This window comes from Scleropages formosus, chromosome 22 (assembly GCF_900964775.1).
Source record: "Scleropages formosus chromosome 22, fSclFor1.1, whole genome shotgun sequence".
NCBI classification, from domain to species: Eukaryota; Metazoa; Chordata; class Actinopteri; order Osteoglossiformes; family Osteoglossidae; genus Scleropages; species Scleropages formosus.
The window spans coordinates 16857129-16876682 of NC_041827.1; the positions used below are offsets into that span (position 1 = coordinate 16857129).

At 48.9% G+C, this 19554-nt stretch overlaps 4 protein-coding genes across 8 annotated transcripts in view; 3 read left to right on the forward strand and 1 right to left on the reverse strand.

Annotated features, from left to right (window-relative positions):
- Window positions 1-1600, forward strand: part of flnba (filamin B a) — a 39983-nt gene extending 38383 nt beyond the window's left edge. The window contains exon 47 of one of the 2 annotated variants that reach the window (XM_018744580.2): window positions 181-1600. In XM_018744580.2, the coding sequence (XP_018600096.2) occupies window positions 181-368 (188 nt within the window). In that variant the 3' untranslated portion in view covers window positions 369-1600. The remainder of the gene's footprint in view (window positions 1-180) is intronic. The other variant, XM_018744579.2, reaches the window with a different exon arrangement.
- A 2147-nt stretch (window positions 1601-3747) lies between these two features.
- Window positions 3748-4624, forward strand: LOC114909366 (uncharacterized). The gene is made up of 2 exons (XM_029248025.1): window positions 3748-4288; window positions 4393-4624. Exons 1-2 carry the CDS (start codon window positions 3847-3849, stop codon window positions 4509-4511), a joined length of 561 nt encoding a protein of 186 aa, XP_029103858.1. The 5' UTR covers window positions 3748-3846; the 3' UTR covers window positions 4512-4624.
- A 76-nt stretch (window positions 4625-4700) lies between these two features.
- LOC108929760 (deoxyribonuclease gamma-like) lies at window positions 4701-9681 on the reverse strand. 4 transcript variants are annotated; one of them, XM_018744518.2, is made up of 11 exons: window positions 9537-9681; window positions 8850-8908; window positions 8211-8440; window positions 7981-8069; window positions 7395-7487; window positions 6946-7058; window positions 6721-6833; window positions 6104-6261; window positions 5928-6024; window positions 5603-5682; window positions 4701-4980 (listed from the first exon to the last, which is right to left on the reverse strand). In XM_018744518.2, the coding sequence occupies exons 2-11, from the start codon at window positions 8866-8868 to the stop codon at window positions 4929-4931; spliced, it is 1044 nt and encodes a 347-aa protein (XP_018600034.2). In that variant the 5' UTR covers window positions 8869-8908; window positions 9537-9681; the 3' UTR covers window positions 4701-4928. The 4 variants fall into 4 exon arrangements, with proteins under 4 accessions (XP_018600034.2, XP_018600031.2, XP_018600030.2 ...); XM_018744515.2 differs by lacking the exon at window positions 9537-9681 and adding an exon at window positions 9420-9508 and having other exon boundaries at window positions 8211-8448; XM_018744514.2 differs by lacking the exon at window positions 9537-9681 and adding an exon at window positions 9420-9508 and having other exon boundaries at window positions 8211-8448; window positions 8850-8971.
- A 98-nt stretch (window positions 9682-9779) lies between these two features.
- abhd6a (abhydrolase domain containing 6, acylglycerol lipase a) lies at window positions 9780-18309 on the forward strand. Its single transcript, XM_018744521.2, has 9 exons — window positions 9780-9903; window positions 12826-12957; window positions 13585-13741; window positions 14470-14583; window positions 15722-15854; window positions 16089-16246; window positions 16388-16442; window positions 17009-17109; window positions 17386-18309. Exons 2-9 carry the CDS (start codon window positions 12839-12841, stop codon window positions 17566-17568), a joined length of 1020 nt encoding a protein of 339 aa, XP_018600037.1. The 5' UTR covers window positions 9780-9903; window positions 12826-12838; the 3' UTR covers window positions 17569-18309.
- Window positions 18310-19554: the final 1245 nt, after the last annotated feature.

Genomic DNA, 19554 nt, shown 5'->3' on the forward strand with positions numbered 1-19554 from the left:
GATGGAAGTCCAAGTAGTGATGGACTCGAACTGCCTCTGAGATTGCAATTTTGAAGTGCTGTCACTTTACCCAGGATGCTTTAGCCAGGGCTCCCCACTCAGCGATGCCATGTTGATGGAGATGCATGAAGACCACGTCTGCTGAGCTCCTCACCTGCTTGTCCTCAATTTCTTTCCTAGGCAGGAACATGCTCCTGGTGGGCGTGCATGGCCCCAGCACCCCGTGCGAGGAGGTTTCCGTGAAGCATGTGGGCAACCGTCAGTACAACGTCACCTACGTGGTCAAGGAACGTGGCAGCTACATCCTGGCCGTCAAGTGGGGCGAGGATCACATCCCAGGCTCGCCATTCCACGTCACCGTGCCTTAGAGCGTAGGCCCCGACTCCTGGGTCCTCACCAGCACCTCGATGTCATGAAGGCCCACATTTTCTACAGATTTGCGCTCAGTGCTCATACTGGCATGTAAATTGATTTATTGACATTGGATTGAGGAAAGATGTGCAAAAATCACTCCCCTTTTGGGCCTTTATTTTACACTCTTGCCTGGTGTGTAAGGTGGCCTTTTAGTGTAAATTAACTTCTGACAACACTAATAGTAACTTTAGTGGAAATACCAAGTTGTGGGAAAGTACATATTACTACTGATGTTTCGAGGTCCAAACTATCCCATCATGCTCTCTCCTCAGAACCCGTGTTGAAAATGACTGTGGTCCCGAAGCTCTGGCTTCGACTTCTACTTGCTGCGTGGCTCGTGTTTGCATGTTGGTGTCACATGGTCGTGTCAAACACTGGTGCCCAGTTTTGAGGGAGAGCAAGAGGGAAATCTGCCTTTGTGTGTGAGTGAGTGAAAAAGAGGTGTTTTTGTGACCTCTCCTGTCATCTTTACGGTTGGTGTTACATGTCAGGAAGCAGTGTGTCCTGTGCGAGTGAAGTTTTGAGAAAAAGATGCGTGTCCTGCCAATAATGTGTAATTGTTGGGGTTGTTGGCCAGTAGGGGGTGGAAGTGTTGCCTTCTCAGTAAAATCAGTGTCTCACACACTGCTTTATATCTCCTCCCCCCCCTTAAGTAATATTTGCCCTTCAGCCCATGATGACAAATAACATGATTTGGTGTCGGGATGTTGTGGATTTTCCTTCAATGTCACTGAAAATGTAAATGGGATGTTTTGATTTGCTACAGGTTCAGTCCAAGCATTTTAGCAGTAGATGAGCTGTATGAGAAAGAAGATCCATGGAATCTGGGTTTGGGGAACCTGCTCTCAATCATGGTAGCACTTTAGCCAGCAATAGCTTTTTGATTAATTCTGGTTATAGTGATGTCTTTGGTAATGAAATTTTGATGTATAACTGAGTGTAGAGGGTGGGATCTTTTCTACATTTAAAATGGAAATGGCAAAGGCCTTATTTTCACTCATAAGCCTTGTGTGCCTTATTGTGACATGTTGGCCTGGAGCTTGTGTACATTTTGGGAAAACTGGAGCAATAAACTGGAATAAAGGTGACAAAGTGTACTGTTGTGGGACTTTTATGGCAGTGATCTGTCTCCACACACGGGGGCCTAAAACCAGTCATGCCGGAGCACCAAGGTAATCCTGGGGCCGTTTACCTGGGAGTGATGTCTGCAGGTCTATTATGAAAATGCTCTTTTCAGCACGAAAGTACACCTAGTAAATGTAGCACAATCTTTTTTTTTTTTATAAACATTTATTCATTTAGCTGATGCTTTTCTCCAAGGCAACTTGGTGTTGGTTTACCTACAATTATTTACCCATTTCTACAGCTGGGTGACTTTTACTGGAACAATTTGGAATAAGTACCTTGATCAAGGGTATGCCAGCCAGAGGTGGAAATCAAACCTGTGACCTTTGGGTCCAAGGACAGCAGCTCTAACCACTTTTACAGTTTACACCTTGGGTTTAAATCCCAGCTCCTATAGACAAAGGTGCTTAACCCTGAAGTGATCTAGTAAAAATGACCCTCTTTCGTAAATAGTTAAATTGGCCTAAGTATCAGTGCACAAACCTCACTCTGCCTTAGAGGGAAGTGTTTGTGTGATGAAGATAAAGGGCTGTATCCATTTTTTTTTTTTTTTTTTTTTTTTTTTTTAAGCTGTGCCTTTTATTCATGTGGCTACGCTCTTACCCACTTTGAAGGGTGAATTGTGGTAAATGTAAAGCCTGTATTCTGCATGGCAAGCAAAGGAATTCCTGCCTTTCATGTTGAAGCCCAGTCCTGTTTCCAGCTCACAAGGTGAACGAGGAGGGATCACGACATGTGTTGGTCAGACTTCAGGCCCCTGGAACATGTCGTGCCTTAAATGTTATCTTCATTGGTGGAAAGCAAGAACTTGCTCTAATCTCTCTTGAAGCCAAAAAGACATTTGGCAGAGTAGAATGTGGTTTATTTGCTGGCCTGGATACACTTAAGATGGGTAATCACCATCACCCTAATCCAGCTCTCAAACCCTTTGGCGTAAGTTAACATGCATGGCTGTTGGAAAAGGGTGTTGGCAAGGCTGCCGCCCCCCCCCCTCCCTCTTACTATTCACACTCACGATCAAACCTTTGGCAAAAGTTGCTAGCAGTTCTTTTGAGAATTAACTTGTAATTTGACAAGATTGTTTTCTTCTTTAAGAAGGGGGGGAAAAAAGACATTGGTAACTTGCATTGCGTTTTTGTACCTTTGCTATAAATAAAGAAAATCTGAAGTTTTTTTTTTTAAAAAAAAAAAAAAACTTGTGCCATGCGGGGTTGTGTGGTCGACACTATCCAAGAGGTCTGGTGAGAGAGACAAGGTCCACCCTTGGCAGAGACAGTTTGACAACTTGACTCTCAACTGCTTGTGATATAAAGAAATAAAGTTTCCAAGATCACTGCTTGTACAGACTGGCTGTAACTGCAATGAATTCCTTGCTCTCCTGCTTTCACATATACAAAGGAAAGTATTAACAACCAGATTTTTTTTTTTTTTTAAAAAAAAAAAAAAAAAATCATTCCACAGAGATTTTGGTCATAAATCCAGATTTTTACCTTTACAACTTTTGTAAATGTATAGCACAGAGGTTCTCGGTTCCAGCTCCCTTCTGGTAGAACACCCACCTCCTCTCAGAACTGCTGAATCCTTGTCCACATTTAAAAAGGGTCTTAAAACTCACCTCTTCCAGACTCAATTCACCCATGATCTAAGTTCATGTAAGGTGTAAATGTTCATGCACCATAACTTTAAGATCATGCCCAGATAAACCTTTACACAGCTACTCCTGTAATGTTTGTGTACGTCAAGAAAAAACATCAGCAGGAAGGTGATCTGGAATTGCATAACTCAGTTCTGAGTTATATGCGGCTACTTGTGTGAAGAACATCGGTTCATAAGATGGAAAGAAACCGCGCTTAATCACACGTCTGTAGCTATATGCCTTTCTCCTAATGTGCGCATTGTATTTTCTGAGATGTACATCACTTTGGAGAAAAGCATTTGGTAAATGAATAAAGTCATTTTGAACTGGATTGATTTTAAAGTTTACATGTAGGTGCACGTGACAATTTTGCGAGATTCGCAGCTAATCAATTTCGTGCTGAAATCTTTCGTACCGAGGTCAGCGGGGGTGCCGCCACAGCTCCAACTAAGTGTCAGCTTAGCCACACCCCTCCCCAAGGCACCACCCCCTGCAGGTAACTATGGAGACGGCACAACTAAGGGGAGGCTTCGGGGTGACTATGGAGACGACGCAAACGTGAAGCGGTTCGTCTCACTGTGCGTCGCGCGGCCGTGGCTGAGAGACGGAGCGGAAAGCAGGGAGGAAACACACGGACGCGCTGTCACATGCGCGCACGCTAGGCCTGGAGGATGAGGGGCCTGCTGACCACACAGAGCCAGGACTGCTACCGCGAGCAGATCGAGAAGGAGATCTACACCCGCCTGGCATGGAATATCAGATACGGACAGCAGTACCTGTGCCGCCCCGCCGCGAGGAGGGCCAGGAAGCCGGGCTTCCCCAGCTTGCCCGCGCCCAAGGTGACCCTGCCCCCCGTGGAGCAGACGGCTGCGGCGGAGACGGAGGAGAAGCGGAAGGCGGTCCGGAGCATACCGGCGCCCGGGGAGTCGGAGTCCTTCGCGGAGATCTCCCTCATGAGGCCGGTGAGCCCCGGCTCCAAGGAGCTGCTGAACGAGGGCCTGTCCACGCAGGGCAGCGGCCGCACCTTGTACCTACGCAGGCGCCTGGAGAAAAACCCGGAGGAGAAGTACCCGCACCCGGAGCTGTCCTCCTGGGAGTACGGCTGGAGGCTGGGTGAGACGTCGGCGCCTTTCTCGTGCGGGGCCGCCTCGCAGGCTCGGCTCTCCTCTCCTCTCGGCGGCGGTCCCTGTAGCCCCTCTTCTCTCGTTTCTCTCCAGGTGACTACGTGAAGGAATTCAGGTGCCCAGCGAACGGGAGGTCCGGAATTGTCCGGGACACTTTTTACGCCAGGAACGGAATATTCAGCATTGCCTCTCCGACCGACCGCGTACAATAATAAACCCAGCGTGTTTGTTCAGAATATGGAAGAAAAAAATCAATGAATTACATTAATGCTGTTATGTAAAGGTCATTTTAAAATCATGGCTTTAATACATGTAAAGAGCGCGTGGCTAAATTATACAAAAGTTCTTGGAAAAAATAAAAACGGTACAAAGAACAAAGATTTGCTTGTCAGAACAGCTGGAAAGGTGAAATAAATGTTTAATGGTCCTCTAATTATTTCTTAGAAACACTACAGGCAATAATTGTAGGTAAACATGCGATGCTGTAACGTTAAAAATTAAATGCAACTACAGAATAAGAGGCCGCGGCTCAGAAAAACAAACGGTCTCCTAGCAACAGTGAAAGCCGATGCTGGAATGCGCCGAGTCCCAGTGAGGGAGTCTGGGTTTCTTCTCCAGGGAGCTCAGCGTCACCCTCCGCTCTCCCTCCTCAGGATGGACGATGACCGACCTGTTCGACTCCTGCAAAAGAAACAGCAGAGCTTCTCATCCTTGGGAGGTTTCCAGTCCCCTGAAGGACTGGAGCTCTCAGCTGAGCTCATTCTTACCCCGATAGAAACAATTCAGCCTTCTTTTAAAATCCTCGCCTGCGTCTCGTGACTAAAGACTACTGGTTGAATTCGAAAGTGTGAAGGTTCTCCGTTCTGTCCTCGATGCGGCGGAACAAGCTCCCCGTGTCCCTCAGGGCTGCTGAATCCCTCCCACGTTCTAGAAGGGTCTCAAACCCATCTCTTTGAGAGCCACTTCTCTACTGATCTCCTGACAGCTCCATAAATGAGTTCAACACCATCTGCTACGACTATCTATGCATTTGCTATTTAACTGTCACTTCTATAGGCAGCTGCTGGAGGGATGTGAACCGGCGAACTGGTGGTACCAGACACGCAAGCGGTGTGTCCATCATCCTACGTCTGTGTTTAAAGCCTTAAAGCCCTTTGTCTGTTGCTAAGGACTTCTTTACTCTGAGTTTGTCTCTGTGGAGAAAACTCCCTGACAAATTAATAAATGTAAATGTTTATGTCTCTGATATGTAGTTACTAGTTGACATGATCACGGTGAAGAGTGGCGTAGGAGCTTTAACTACCTTAGTCGACACCTCCGGCATCTTGGGGAAGCTGCGCTGATGCTGAAGCCGATGGGGAAATGGTCACTCACCGCCAGCGCCTGGGGGGGTGGGGTGGGGGGGGGCAGGAGAGAGGAAAGAGGAGTGGCCTTGTTGGCCTCTTGTTTTCACCCAACTGGTTCTGCCAGGACACAATCTAACGTCCCTTCAGACTAGGGGAGCCCCTTGGATCTCGACAGCTCCTTAACCACCTGCTATTCCGAGTAGCGTTTAGTATCAGAGGCCTTAACTGAGCTGCTTGTCAAAATGTTGTGTAATTCTTCATTAAAGGTAAAGAGAAACCCACCTGTTCTTCTGTGAGATTGTAGGCGGTTTTGAAGTCAAACACCTCCACCGAGGACTGGTTCACCGCTTCGATCATCTCGTCTCCGTGGAGGACCACTCTGGGGCGATAGTGTGTGTGAGTGAGAGTCAAACGCACAACTCCCCAGTGCTGCCCCCTAGAGGCGAGCCCCTGCCCACCTGTCGTAGGCGCACTTGGTGGAGTTCTTCACCGTGGTGTCAGTGCGGTCATCGATCAGCCATGCGAAGCTGTCGTTTGACCTGAGACGGATGTTCCTCCACTGCTTCTTGGGCACGTAGCCGCAGGCCGCGTTGAAGTCTCCCATGAAGACAAAGTTCTGCCGGAGGATGAAGGACATGGAGAGCAATGCGGGGGGTTGAACGGGCCGTGACAGAGGTCACACGCGCACATCAGCGCGAGAGTCAGTAATTTCTCCCATTGGCCGCGGTCACCTGACCTGTCCAAAAGCTCCGTGCGCCTCATCCGCATCAAGGTCATGTTGACCTGTTGCTTAGCAACCCAGTGTGTACACTGGCATTTCACACCACGTGCATTTGACAGCTTTGCATTCTACCGCTTCTCAAGGGTACAAGAGCGCGGTCGCAAACCAGGGAACAAGTCGAGATCCTGAAGTGCCCCGTTCGCCCAAAGAGCCCTGCTAACCGGTACCACGGTACAGCACTGCTCTCCCCCAAAATCAACGTTGTGGGGAGCACCATTCAACAGGAAGCGTGTGAACGAATGATTTGCAGGCAGCGCACCGTTCCCGTAGACTGGGCAGGTGTGTCCTACGTACCTGCGACGTCCACTGCTTCTTGACGTCCTGCTGCACGTCGTACAGCTCATCGATCTCTCGCACCGCCAACACTGGCGTTGTGTGGATGGCGATGAAGACAAATTCCTTGACGGCTGCAAAACCCGCCAGCAAGAGCACGGCGTTAACCCCGGAGCTCCACGTCACGCCCTGTGACTGAAGCATCTCTCTAGGGACGGCGAGGACAGCGGGACGGGAGAGACACACCTGTTTTGGGAGAGGAGAACCACACGACGAAGGGCTCCCGGGAAAAGGCGTCCTCGTCTCCGCTCTGCGTGTCTGGATACTGGTACACGGCCTTCGGGGACACGAGCCTCTGCCTGCAGCCGGTAGAGCATCTCTGTATGATCAGAACCGTACTGTCGCTCCATCCGTCCATCTGTCCATCCACCTGTCTATTCCTCTGTCCATCCGTCCATCTCTCTGTCCATCCACCCATCTCCCCGTCCATCCACCCAGCCATCCGTCTGTCTGTCCATCTCTCTTTCTATCCGTCCATCTCTCTGTCCATCATGAAGAACAGTGCAAAGCATTAGCTGAGACCGAGACTGAAACGGGGCCTCAGCTGTGGGAAGCTCTACGTGAAAAGTAAACATGAACACTGATCTGTCGCTGTGTCTCCTGGGACAGCATCAGAGCACCTGAGCGCAGCGCACCTGTAGATGAAGGCGTACTGCTCCTTGTAGGATTTCCTCCCGAGCCGCTCGCTGATGACAAACTCAAACTCGTTTTTCTTCTTCCCAGATCCGCTGCGCAAACACAACACGTTGTTTAACCCTATCAACACAACAACGGCTTGTTTTACAGCAACACTTCTTACGGTGTTGTCCTACGGTGTCCTACAGTGTCTTACAGTGTCCTACAATGTTGTCCTACAGAGTTGTCTTACAGTGTCCTATAGTGCCTTACAGTGTCCTACAGAGTTGTCCTACAGTTGTCTTACTGTGTCCTATAATGTTGTCCTACAGTGTGTTCTATAGTGTTGTCCTACAGAGTTGTCCTAGTGTCCTATAGTGTCGTCCTACAGAGTTGTCTTACTGTGTCCTATAGGGTTGTCCTACAGTGTCCTATAATGTTGTCCTACAGAGTTGTCTTACAGAGTTGTCTTACTGTGTCCTATAGTGTTGTCCTACAGTGTGTCCTATAGTGCCTTACAGCGTCCTACTGTGATGTCCTACAGAGCTGTCCTACAGAGTCCTATCGTGTTGTCCTACTCTACTCAACAGACTTTCACATCTTTACCTGTTCAGGTGGGACATGAGCTGAGGCAGAGCTTGACCTTTGGTGTCTTTGATCTCCATCATGAGCATGATGTCACAGCGCTTGATGCACTGGGTTACCAGGACATGTTTTTATTATTAATAACAGTTAACGAGCTCACTCCTTCATCCAAGGCGACTCACAGTGTTACATAACTTTACACCGGGCAGTGTAACACTGACCAGTGACCCCGTCTTTCTCAGATTCCTTACCTTCGTGATGATGTCGAGCACATCCGGTTTATTCACCTTGTTTTCGCCGAAGGAACGCACGTTGAAGGAGCACACCTTGAGGGAGGCCACGCTGCTGAAGTACAGCGCAAGCACAAGCAGGGATCGACGCATCCTGGGTGTCTGCAGGGGACGAGTGCGGGACGGCAGGGGAGACGGGCTGCCGAACCCCTCGGTTCCTCCCCTCTGGAGCTGCGCCGATCTGATCTGATCTGGTTCCCTCAAGGCCAACACACACACACACACGCACACAGTGCAGTGTGTGCAAACCACTGACCTCCGTTACCATATGCACTGCGCTGTTTTCAACTTTACACTGTTCTGTCCCGTATGTAAAAACAAATAAATTATAACTGGATGTTCTTATTCACTAGTTTTATATAACTGCAAAGCAAATAAGCAAATTCTACTCCAAACTGGTGCATGTTTTACTCTGTTCATCTCAACTCCACGTAAACCAGAGACACTATTGGTCATTCTTGTCTCCACAGCGAGACTTTCAAAACAAAATTACTCAGTAATAAATATCGCAAAATAATATTGGAGCAGAGTCCCACCTACAGGGGTCATGCGCTTTGTACCAAGACATCGGCATCCGCGTTCAGCGTCGCTGCGACTCACCGTCGTCCGCCCCGCACATCCGCCCACAGCAACGCGTCGTCGTCGTGTTTGCGGCCGGTCTGCGAACAGCAGGTAAAGTACATCACTGCGATGGGGCCACAACCCGAGCAGAGCTGCAGGTGCTTTTCCCCAAAGAGACAAAGGACTGAGAGTAAACAAAAGAGCTCTAAACACGGACACAGGATGATGGACACAGCTTGTGTGTCTGATACCACCATGTTGCTGGTTCACATCCCTCCGGTAGCTGCCTATAGAAGTGACATTTAAATAGCAAATACTCACTGTAGATAACCATAGCAGATGGTGTCGGACTCATTTACGGAGATCAGGGGAGAAGTGGCTCTGAAAGAGATGGGTTAAAGACCCTTACTGAATGTGGGAGGGATTCAGCAGCTTTGAGGGACAGAGGGAGCTCATTCCACCACACTGGGGATAGAAACTCTTAATTGCGGACTATTTTTCAGTGGGGCACCGAGTAGCTGATGAATAAGGCCATGCACTTATAACGATTAAATAACTTCCCAGCGTCTGGTTAACGTGTAACTGGTACTGTGAATTACTGTGTAATACCTGCAAATACCCTGCACTCTCTCTCTCTCTTCTCAATACATCAAATGAGTCAGGTCCCTGCGGCCTCGGGTACGAGCACATGGTCACAAAGGGGACTTCCGAAACGGTGTCACCTGCCTTCCCGAAGCGAAGGAAAAGCAGAACACGGGACCGACGGATAGTCGCCGAAAGCAGAGCAGGACACCCGTCCACACACTCCAGTAAACACGCGGCTCGAGCCGCTGCTACGCACGTGGCCCCCAGCTCTCCCGCCCGTCGTGTTACGCAACCTGAGCTTTGATCATGTTTTTTTTCCGTCGGCGGAGCCCTTTCCTCCGCGGGCCTCCCCTTTAAGATGCGCGCGCGCTCCCGCGAGCCGAGCTTCCCCTGCTCTAACCGGTGTGTCGGAGCGGCGCGCGATTGGCGCGAGGTGGTGAAGACTTGTCCGCGATTCCCACAGAGCCCGGCTCTCTCTCAGCGGGAAAGGAGCGGACGGACGAACAAGGTAAACTGAGAAATTACCCTGTTTTCGAGCGCGGCGTGCAGTGAGTGTACCTTACCATAAATAATTTATGTTCCGGAAACATGAGAGGAGCGAAAAAAAAAATGTCATGATGACGGAATAAAAATGTAATTTGTTATTTGTGTAATTATAATGCCATCTGTCTCACACTCAGACTCACACAGCGGGAAATCTGCTGAAGTGAATTTTACCGTCTCGCGCTCGATGCCCTACTACTCACTGGGAGTTATGAAATATAAGCGTAAGATGAGCCTCATAATGTACCACAGTCAGTGCTCCACCGTCACCGTGTCTCTTCCAGCACATCTTCTTACGTGTCGCACTCAGTGTATCACTGTACTGAACTGTAGCTCCATCATCACCAAAGAAGCGGCGGCGCGGTGGTAGCGCTAGTGCCTCTCGGGTGCCCAGCTGTGGGTTCAAATCCAACTCAGTCTGTCTGTGTGCAGTTTGCATGCTCTCCCCATGCTCGGTGTGGTCCCCCCCCCCCCCCCATGCTCTGGTTTCCTCCCACAGTCCAAAGACTGTGTGTGTGTGTGTGCAAGGACAGCGTGGAGGCTCTGACCGCAGGACAGGAGATAGGCTGCAACCTACAGGCTCCGTGCTGCTGCTTTGGGGGGTGCAGTGTGTGACTGCAAGTCAGGTGGTTCGAATCGGCTGCCTGTTTGAAAAAGCTACCAATGCTGTCATTACTTTTCTAGCTATTTTTTGTGCGTCATTGTTATTATGCAAGGGGCTGCGGCGGCGCAGCGGGTTCGACCGGGTCCTGCTCTCCGGTGGGTCTGGGGTTCGAGTCCCGCTTGGGGTGCCTTGCGATGGACTGCCGTCCCGTCCTGGGTGTGTCCCCTCCAGCCCTACGCCCCGTGTTGCCAGGTTAGGCTCCGTCTCCCTGTGACCCCCGTATTGGACAAGCTGTTTCAGACAACGTGTGTGTGTTATGCAAGGGTGGCCTTGTCTGTGGAAACTTGCATTTGTTCATTTATTTGACAATTTCCTCCAAAATGACTTACAGTGTGAATCTACCAACAATTATTTAGTCATTTACTGTTACTGGAGCAATTTACGTTAAGCACCTTGCTCAAAGGTACTTAGAGCCAGAGGTGAGGTTCAAACCTGTGACCTTTGGGTCCAAAAGTGGCTGCTCCAACCACTACGCTGCCAGATGTCATAAATGTAAATGATATCTCGTCTGTCTAGAGCTGCACTTTGAGGAAAATATATACCCACACACACGCCCTGCTGAGTTGTGAAAGAGTGTGTCCTCTGTCTTGCAGAAGAATCACTGTAACGAGGCAAGATGATATATATGTGTGTGTGTGTGTGTGTGTGTGTGTGTGTGTGTGTGTGTGTGTGTGTGCGTGCGTGCGAACAGTGTGTTCTGTCTCGGAATGGGTTGTTTTGCAGCGTGTACTGAACTGAAATAAGTTGTTCTTTAGTGCCAAACATGATATTTTGGACGATAACAATATACAGGACAACCACAACCAGTAGAGTTTAGAGCGTTTGGCCCATGTATGCAGCTGAGTATTTTTACCATATGTGTGGAGAGTAAATACTGTGATTGGGCTAGTGGGACTGCCCTACGTGTGGACGCCTCCCGGTTATGAAAGCGCAGCGATATCTGTGAAGAGGCCCGGTGACCCTCGGCAGCAGCGCTTCGCTCGGCACCGCGATTATGTTCGGGTTAGAGCGGGAGCGCGGTACCGGGTCACAGGGGGCCGCAGGGGGTGTGAGGCCCCTGCTGGAGCAGGCACTAGCTGCAGTGGTCAATAACGGTGCTCGGAGCACCTCGCTCAGTTGGCTCCGCTCAATGACTGCGGGTTAGATGGGGTCCTCGCCCCTCCCGCTCTGTGAGCTTTGCGGGGGGTGCTCTCGCTCTTCTCACCGTTTGCCCCCTTGGAGGCCTTTGGGAGTCCCGCCCCCTTGCTGCCAATGGCAACGATCTGAGCGGAGATCATGTATGAGTCAGTAAGGGTGGAAATGCTGACCTTGAGCCCTTCATTCATTCATAAACACGCTGCTTATTAATGGCAAAGTGAGGCGTCGTGCCAGCGGAACCACTTTTACTGTGTACATGTACAGTGATTTTACTGTGTACAAGCGCTGGTGTTGGTTTTTTAAAAGAAGACTTTCACAAGCGAGTGACATCCCAGACTTCATGTGCGAAACTGATTTTGAATTAGCCAAGTTCTGCAAAAATATAAAAGCTTTTGCACGGTGTAAACTCGAACGGAACCTTTTGTAACTGTCAATGTGCAGCACTCTGGTCACGGTCAGGATCTGCTCCCTGAGGCCTACAGGACCCGGTCACTCCCTGTATCTCATCAAGAGCATTGAGCTCCTCCACCTCTGGCCCCTTGGTCCCAGTCACAAGGGCCTGAAATGAAAGCTCATTGGTTCTCAGGTCACGACAACCACTTATCCCAAGCAGGGTCACGGTGAGCTGGAGCCTAACCCGGCAACGCAGGGCGCGAGGCTGGAGGGGGAGGGGACACACCCAGGATGGGACGTCAGTCCGTCGCAAGGCACCCCAAGCGGGACTCGAACCCCAGACCCACCGGAGAGCAGGCCCTGGCCAAACCCGCTACACCACCACACCCCCCTATGGTTATCTATGTATTTGTTATTTAAATTTCACTTCTATAATCACCTCCTTGAGGGATGTGAACCAGCAACATGGTGGTACCAGACACACAGCAGTGTGTCCATCATCCCGTGTCTGTGTCTAAAGCTGTTTGTCTGTTGCTGGTGACTTTTAGTTTGAGCATCACTTCGGAGAAAGGTGCCTGTCAGGTGAATCGGTGTAAAAGTGTGTGTTTTGGATGGACTGTAGATATGGACTCCATGAACTCAGAGACAGTGTGCCTGTGTTTTTTTTTTTTTTTTTTTTTTTTTCTCCTCCAGGTGAGCTCTGAAGATGGACCTCGACTTGGTGAACATGTTCTTCATTGCTGGAGGCACTCTGGCCATACCCATCCTGGCTTTCATGGCTTCCTTTCTGCTATGGCCCTCAGCCCTCATCAAGGTCTACTACTGGTAAGCTCAGAGTTACTGGGACCTCAGCTTAGGTGTCCCGTCCAGCTGCTGGACACCAGTGTGTCTCCCGTGTTTTAAATGCTCAGCATCTGCAGTTCCCCTTGTTCTCCTCTCTGCGGCTGGGGAGCCTTAAAGGAAAAGGCAGAGCAGGTCCTCTTTGTGAACCCTGTAGCCTGTGGGCTCCGATCTCATCATTTCATCAGGGCAAAGTTCAGAGCGGTGCAACGTGAGCCAAGAGCCACCCCTCTGGACTTTGGTGTGTGTCTAACAAACGGGATGCGGCCTCTGTGTCTGTGTGAGCGAGTGCGTGAGAGTGAGTGAGCGTGTGTCTGTGTGTGTGTGAGAAGGTGTGAGAAGGTGTGAGCGTCACTCCGAAGTTCTGACACTGCAGTTGCTTTTATTTGCAGGCTTCTTCATTTCAGCTTTGGTGTCTAGTGTTGGATGCGTGAGGGGGGCTGGATGAACACAGAGGGGAAACAGTTTAATATTTTTGGATTTTTTGTTGCATAAGTTAAAGTGCTTACGTTGCAAATATAGGTGTGTGCACACACCTGCTATAACAACCCTGCCTGTGCATGTGGCGGGTGGGGATCCTGTGACCTCGCTGACCCCCCCGGCTGTTTCCAGGTACTGGAGGCGGACGCTAGGCCTGCAGGTGCGCTACGCCAACTGCGACTCGTACCGCTTCTGTTACTCGGTGAGAGGGAAGCCGGGCTCCCGACCCTCCATCCTCATGCTGCATGGCTTCTCCACTCACAAGGACATGTGGCTGTCCGTCGTCAAGGTAACCGTTGACCGGTTGTGACCTCGCAGTAGTGAGTGATGCTCAGATAAAGAGGGCATCCAGTGTTCTTACGAGGGGAACGGAGATCGCCATGCGTGTCCGTTTTAGCGATGCACTCGGACGCATGTCACACACCGTTCTATGAGCAGATCCCCCGTGGAGTGCAGCGGTCTCCCTGTAGCCCGAACAGCTGAAAGTGACACTGGAGCAAATGAATAATTCCGCTTTTTACGATCGCATTAGTTATGTGTATGTACGTTGGAGTCACGTGAGACGTCGGGAGTCACTTAATTTCAGCGTTTGGAGCCTTCGTGCTGCAGCTCACTTTCCTCCACCTGAAGCAGAGGCCACCAAATTAGACACGTATGTTTTTAACATGTTATTGCACTAAGTTGTCTAGGTCAACATATTCACAGGACTGCAGCAGCAGGGGCCGTAGTGGTTACAGCTGTGACCTTTGACCTGAAGAACCCAGGTTCAGATCCCACTTCCTGCTGTAGTACCATTTGCCAAAGTACTTAACCTCAGTTGATAGTGAAAAAATTACCCTGCTGTATAAACGGGTAAATCAGTGTAAGTCACTTTGGAGAGAAGTGTCAGGTAAATAAATGCAGATTTAGGACTGTGTTCTAGCAGTGATGGTAAGGTGTGTCAGAGGAAACTGCAAGGTCCTTAAAGTGCTGATCATTATTGTGTGTGTGTTTGTTTGTGTTTGTGTGCGTATGCAGTTCCTCCCCAAGCACCTACACCTGCTCTGTGTGGACATGCCTGGTCATGAGGGCACCACACGGACCAACGCCAAGGACTACTCCATCGAGGGCCAAGTCCGGAGGATACGCCAGGTGGGCCGTGGGCCGTGGCCACGTTCGGGGACAGACACCATGCGATACGCACACTTATTTCTGCTGCCTTATACAGTTTGTCAACAGGTGCTTTTGTCAAGAACAAGCTGACACAGCTATACATTTAGTAGCAGGTTTGTTAAAGTACGTCACTGAAAGGTACAATAGCAGAGCTCCTCTTACTCCGCCGCAAGTATTTGTTGATAATGGAACGAATGGACAGATGTCTGAATTGAGCCAAGTAAAAGGTTATCGGTAGCAAAGCGATTGCCGACGGTATGGAAAACGAGCTCGGCAGGGGGTCGAGCGGTTCAGGATTTGAGCTTGAACTCTGAAGGCTGCGGCTTGATGTGCCCCGTGGCTGATCTGCAGTGCGGAGCTGTTAGGGTTACGGTTACGGCTAAGGTTACGGTTATGGGCTCGGGTTGCGGTTAGGGCCAGGAGCTGTCCTGTGCAAGCGGACAACTTGTGAGCTACTTTGCAATGAAGTGCCACCTAATCCACAGGATAATAATAAAAATGTGAAACGTAGCATCGCTCCAAAAACAAACAATAAATGGAGACATTTGCAATAATTATGTACTGTCATCTGTTTAATAATATTAAAAAAAAAAAAACCCTGCATGCAGCTTCTGGAGTAATGTATATTGGTTTACGCTGAGGAATTTGACAAACTCACTGTACTCTAGAATCACGTCTGCATCCAAACCTCTCCTGTTGGGGTAATATGCTCTCTCTCTTATTCCTGAGATATGCTTTGGAGAAAAGTGTGTGCTAAATGAATACATGTAAATGTGAGGGATTTATGTGAGAGACAGTCTTGGGTTGTCCAGCTGCTGTAATACGCGGTTCGGATTCTTCCTCGAGGTATGATCTTTGCCCTCTCCTGGCACCTGGGCACCATTAAAGCCCACGAGTCAGCAGGTTCGCAGTGACGAGGGGCTCCGTTAGGGTTGAAGAAGTGTGGGAGGTCCAGGTAGACTGACTGGTCACAACCTTGCGAGATGAGGCCCGGTGCTGCTGTCCGGCTTCTGCTTGATTTTTTTGTTTTTTTTTTTTTTTCTTTCATTTCTCCGAGACCATTGCTGAAGTTGAACCAGAGGAAGTTTATAACTTGTGTTTTTCACACCGACCCCAGTTTGTGGAGAGCATCCGGCTGAATAAGAAGCCCTTCCACCTGGTCGGCACGTCCATGGGGGGCAACGCGGCCGGTGTGTACGCAGCTCGCTACCCCTCGGACATCTGCAGCCTCACACTCATCTGCCCGGCAGGTTGGTGGGTGACGGGCACTTTTCGGGAAAGCACACAGAAGCTGTTTTTACCTCTTTGTCCAGTGCTGCACTCTGCTTGCATCTCAGATCCTCCACTGTAAAGATCATTGTACAGAAAACACACGTTACACGCTTGCATGAAATCATTTTCTGTTGTCCGTGTCGGAGCGTTTCTGCATTTTACACAAGTAGCCATAAGTGTCCATATGACAGCTCGTTCCCCCCCACTGTCAGGCCTCAAATATCCAAATGAAAGCAAGTTCCTGCAGCATCTGCGAGACCTGGAGAAGACGACGAACGTCCATGGCATCCCGCTCATCCCGTCCACCCCTGAGGAGATGGAAGAAATGCTGAAGCTCTGCTCTTTTGTCCGCTTTAAGATTCCCCAGCAGGTGCGTACAGCTTACACCAGCTGCCTCCGCTTCCGGAAAATTCTTACACTTCAAACAGTAACCCCCCCCCCCGTGTATCTGTGAGCACTTGCCATGAACTGAGCTCATTTATCGCATTGCCTTTCTTTTCCTCTTTGCCAGATCCTTCAGGGGCTGGTGGACGTCCGCATTCCGCACAATGACTTCTACCGAGAAGGTCTCTCTTCTTGACTCCACTGAGCCATTTTATTTGTTGTTAAAATGCACTAACAAAGTCTCTTCCTACGGTTTGTAATGTTTTGATAGCATTTGAGAAAACCTTTAATATTGCATGGTGTATGAATGTTACATTTTGCTGTTATGTAATGTTTGTCCTCATTTTTTAAAAAAGAGGGCGACGGAAATGTATTGCATCATACAGAGCATAATTTCATGCAGAAGGTTTAGCAGAAGTGATAGTATTAGGAAGTCTGTTGGTCCAGGAGTAAAGTACCGGTGTAGTGAGTGAGTCCGCCTAGACAAGCTGGACAACAGCTGTATGGGACAATCTGGACAGGAGAGTGAGAGCGAAGCAGCAGGCAGGTGTCCTTTGTGTGTGTGAAGTGCTGCAGACAAGCTGGGAGGACATGGAGCTTCATTTCCTCATCACACTGTCTCACTGAGTGTGGACAGAAACTGGTTCCGAGTGGCGTTGTGCGTTAATGCAGCGCTTTAGTGCATAAAGGCTTTGTCTACTGTGTCTCTTGTGTCCTTCACATGGCTTTTGCCCATCTTCCTTTGCAGTCTTTATGGAGATAGTGGGCATCAACTCAAGGCACTCACTACATGAAAACATGCACATGATCACAGCCCCAGTGCAGGTCATTTGGGGGAAGCAGGACCAGGTAAAGAAATATCGCAGTGTGAACACTGCGAGAGCACTGTATTACACATGTGTTGATGTCTTCCACTCCAACATTGCCTTGAGACAGCAGTTACAACTGTACCTTTGATCAGTTAATAGAAAGCGACTTCCTGTGTCCCATTTGACTACCCATTTGTGTAGATTAGTTATTAATAGCAAATTACTAAATTAATATTGCTATGAGTCAGTACAGGTGCAGAGTCCTTGCTGGAATGTGGTTCCAGAAGCTCATGTCCGTTTGCTTCTGCTTGTACAGGTGCTGGACGTCTCAGGAGCCTCTGCGCTGGCGGAGGCCCTGCCGGGCTGCCAGGTGGAGCTCTTGGACAACTGTGGGCACTCGGTGGTGATGGAGCGGCCCCGCAAGACGGCCAAGCTCATCCTGGACTTTATGATTGCCCAGCAGAATGCAAACAGTGCCACCAGCAAGAAGCTGTCATGAGGCTGTTCTCACTGCATCTGCTAGGCGTGTGTGTGTGTGTGTGTGTGTGTGTGTGTGTGTGTGTGTGTGTGTGTGTGTGTGTGTGTGTGTGTGTGTGTGTGTGTGTGTGAGAACGAACCCGTCCACCCTCTCTGTTCCTGAAGCAGTTGTCTCTCAGGGAGCCCTGCCCCTCTTGTGGGGCAGCTGGCACCACAACCTCAGCACTTCTCCTCAGCTCCTCCTTTCATGTGTGACATGTTTACTCTACAGTTGTACAGTCTGACCACTCTGTCCACACCAGTGATTATTTCAGCTTAACTGTTGAAAAGAAATTCCAGGAGAGAAGTATTAGACCAGAGCCCTGGCTACGTCCACCTGTCAATCGTGCATAAGGCATAGAAATGACCACTGAGCTCCATGACCTGTATACACTGTTCCACAAACACACTGCTTCCTCTCTTCCACCTCCCTCCTTGTACAGTGGGCCCAAAGCAGGGGGGCTCAGCACATTCACTTAATGGCAGGTTTGGGCTCCAGCTAAATCTGAGCCCCGACGGAAAGTGGACTGAGCCCCCGTTCAAATGCGCAGCCTAATTAATACTTCTGCCTGCTGAATAGCATGTGTCACATACAGGACCTCTTTCTCATTTAGCAATGGATAGATATATTTCTGTAACAATATTCCTTTTACATTCACATCTGTTTATTTAGCTAACGCTTTTCTCCAAAGCAACTTACAATGGATACTATGTAGTGTTATCAGCCCACACACCTTATTCACCAAGGTGACTTACACTGCTAGATACACTACTTACAATGTGTCACTCATCCTTACATCAGTGAAACACACTCTCTCTTTGTCACTCACACACTATGGGGGAATGTGAACAGCATGTCTTTGGAGTGTGGGAGGAAACCAGAGCACCCCAAGGAAACACACACAGACACAGGGAGAACATGCAAACTCCACACAGACTGAGCAGGGATCGAACCCATGTTCTTTCACACAACCCAGGTGCTGTGACACAGCAGCGCTACTCAGTGCCACCATGCTGCCCTTTTGCACAGTTCTGCGCGGTAACAGTACAATGGATGGTTTACTTTGATTTATATGCATACTGGGTCACTCCTGTTACTGGAGCACTGGGAGCACCGGAAGCAATGAGCTGTAATCTGTGTCCGTGAGGAAATCCACCAATGAAAGAAATAATCCTGCAAGAGAGCATGTAGGACAGCTGCGAGTGGCTCTGTGCGCTGCACACGTGGACACCTGCTCTTGCTCCTTGGCTCTGGCTCCAGATCCATTACCTCGTGTTCCATGTGATTTTTAAGTGTCACTGGTGACATGCCTAGTGGTGACTCTCCCTTTGGTTAAGTAAGCAGGGTAAATGTCCATTTCCAGTCTGTTGTTTAATAAGCAAGGTGGAATTGGTAAGATTTTCAATTTTTTACAGTTGATGTGAAATACAGTGAAGCACTATTTTTTAAAAACCGCTTTACATAAAGTACCTTTCAAAACATTGACAGACTAATGACAAAGGTTCTGTGGAAATATTTTAACAAAAATAAATGAGGAAAAAATATGCATTATTTGATCCTGTTTAATAGTGTATGAATGTGTGGGTAAAATAATCCTAAAAGATTTTCCTTCACATTCTGCTGTAGTTTAACGTAGAAAAGCAGAGGAATTTATTTCAACTTTGTTAACAAACTTTAAGGAAAACCATAGGAAAATGTTATTTTCCCATGATGTGTTAATAATTACTGTATTTCCATCTTAAACATTTATCTGCTGGTTGTCTTCATGAATTCCTTTTTTTGATTCATCTCCTCTCATTGACATTCATGTATCTAAAGAAACAGTTTGGTTTTGTACCTGTTTCATTAAAAACATCCTACATCTGGTTTGAGTAGATTAAAACAGCTCCTTTTTCTGATTTACTGTTATCTGAATTTCTGTCGGTTCATACAGTCATGCCTGCCATTAAAGTGTTTACATGCTACTGT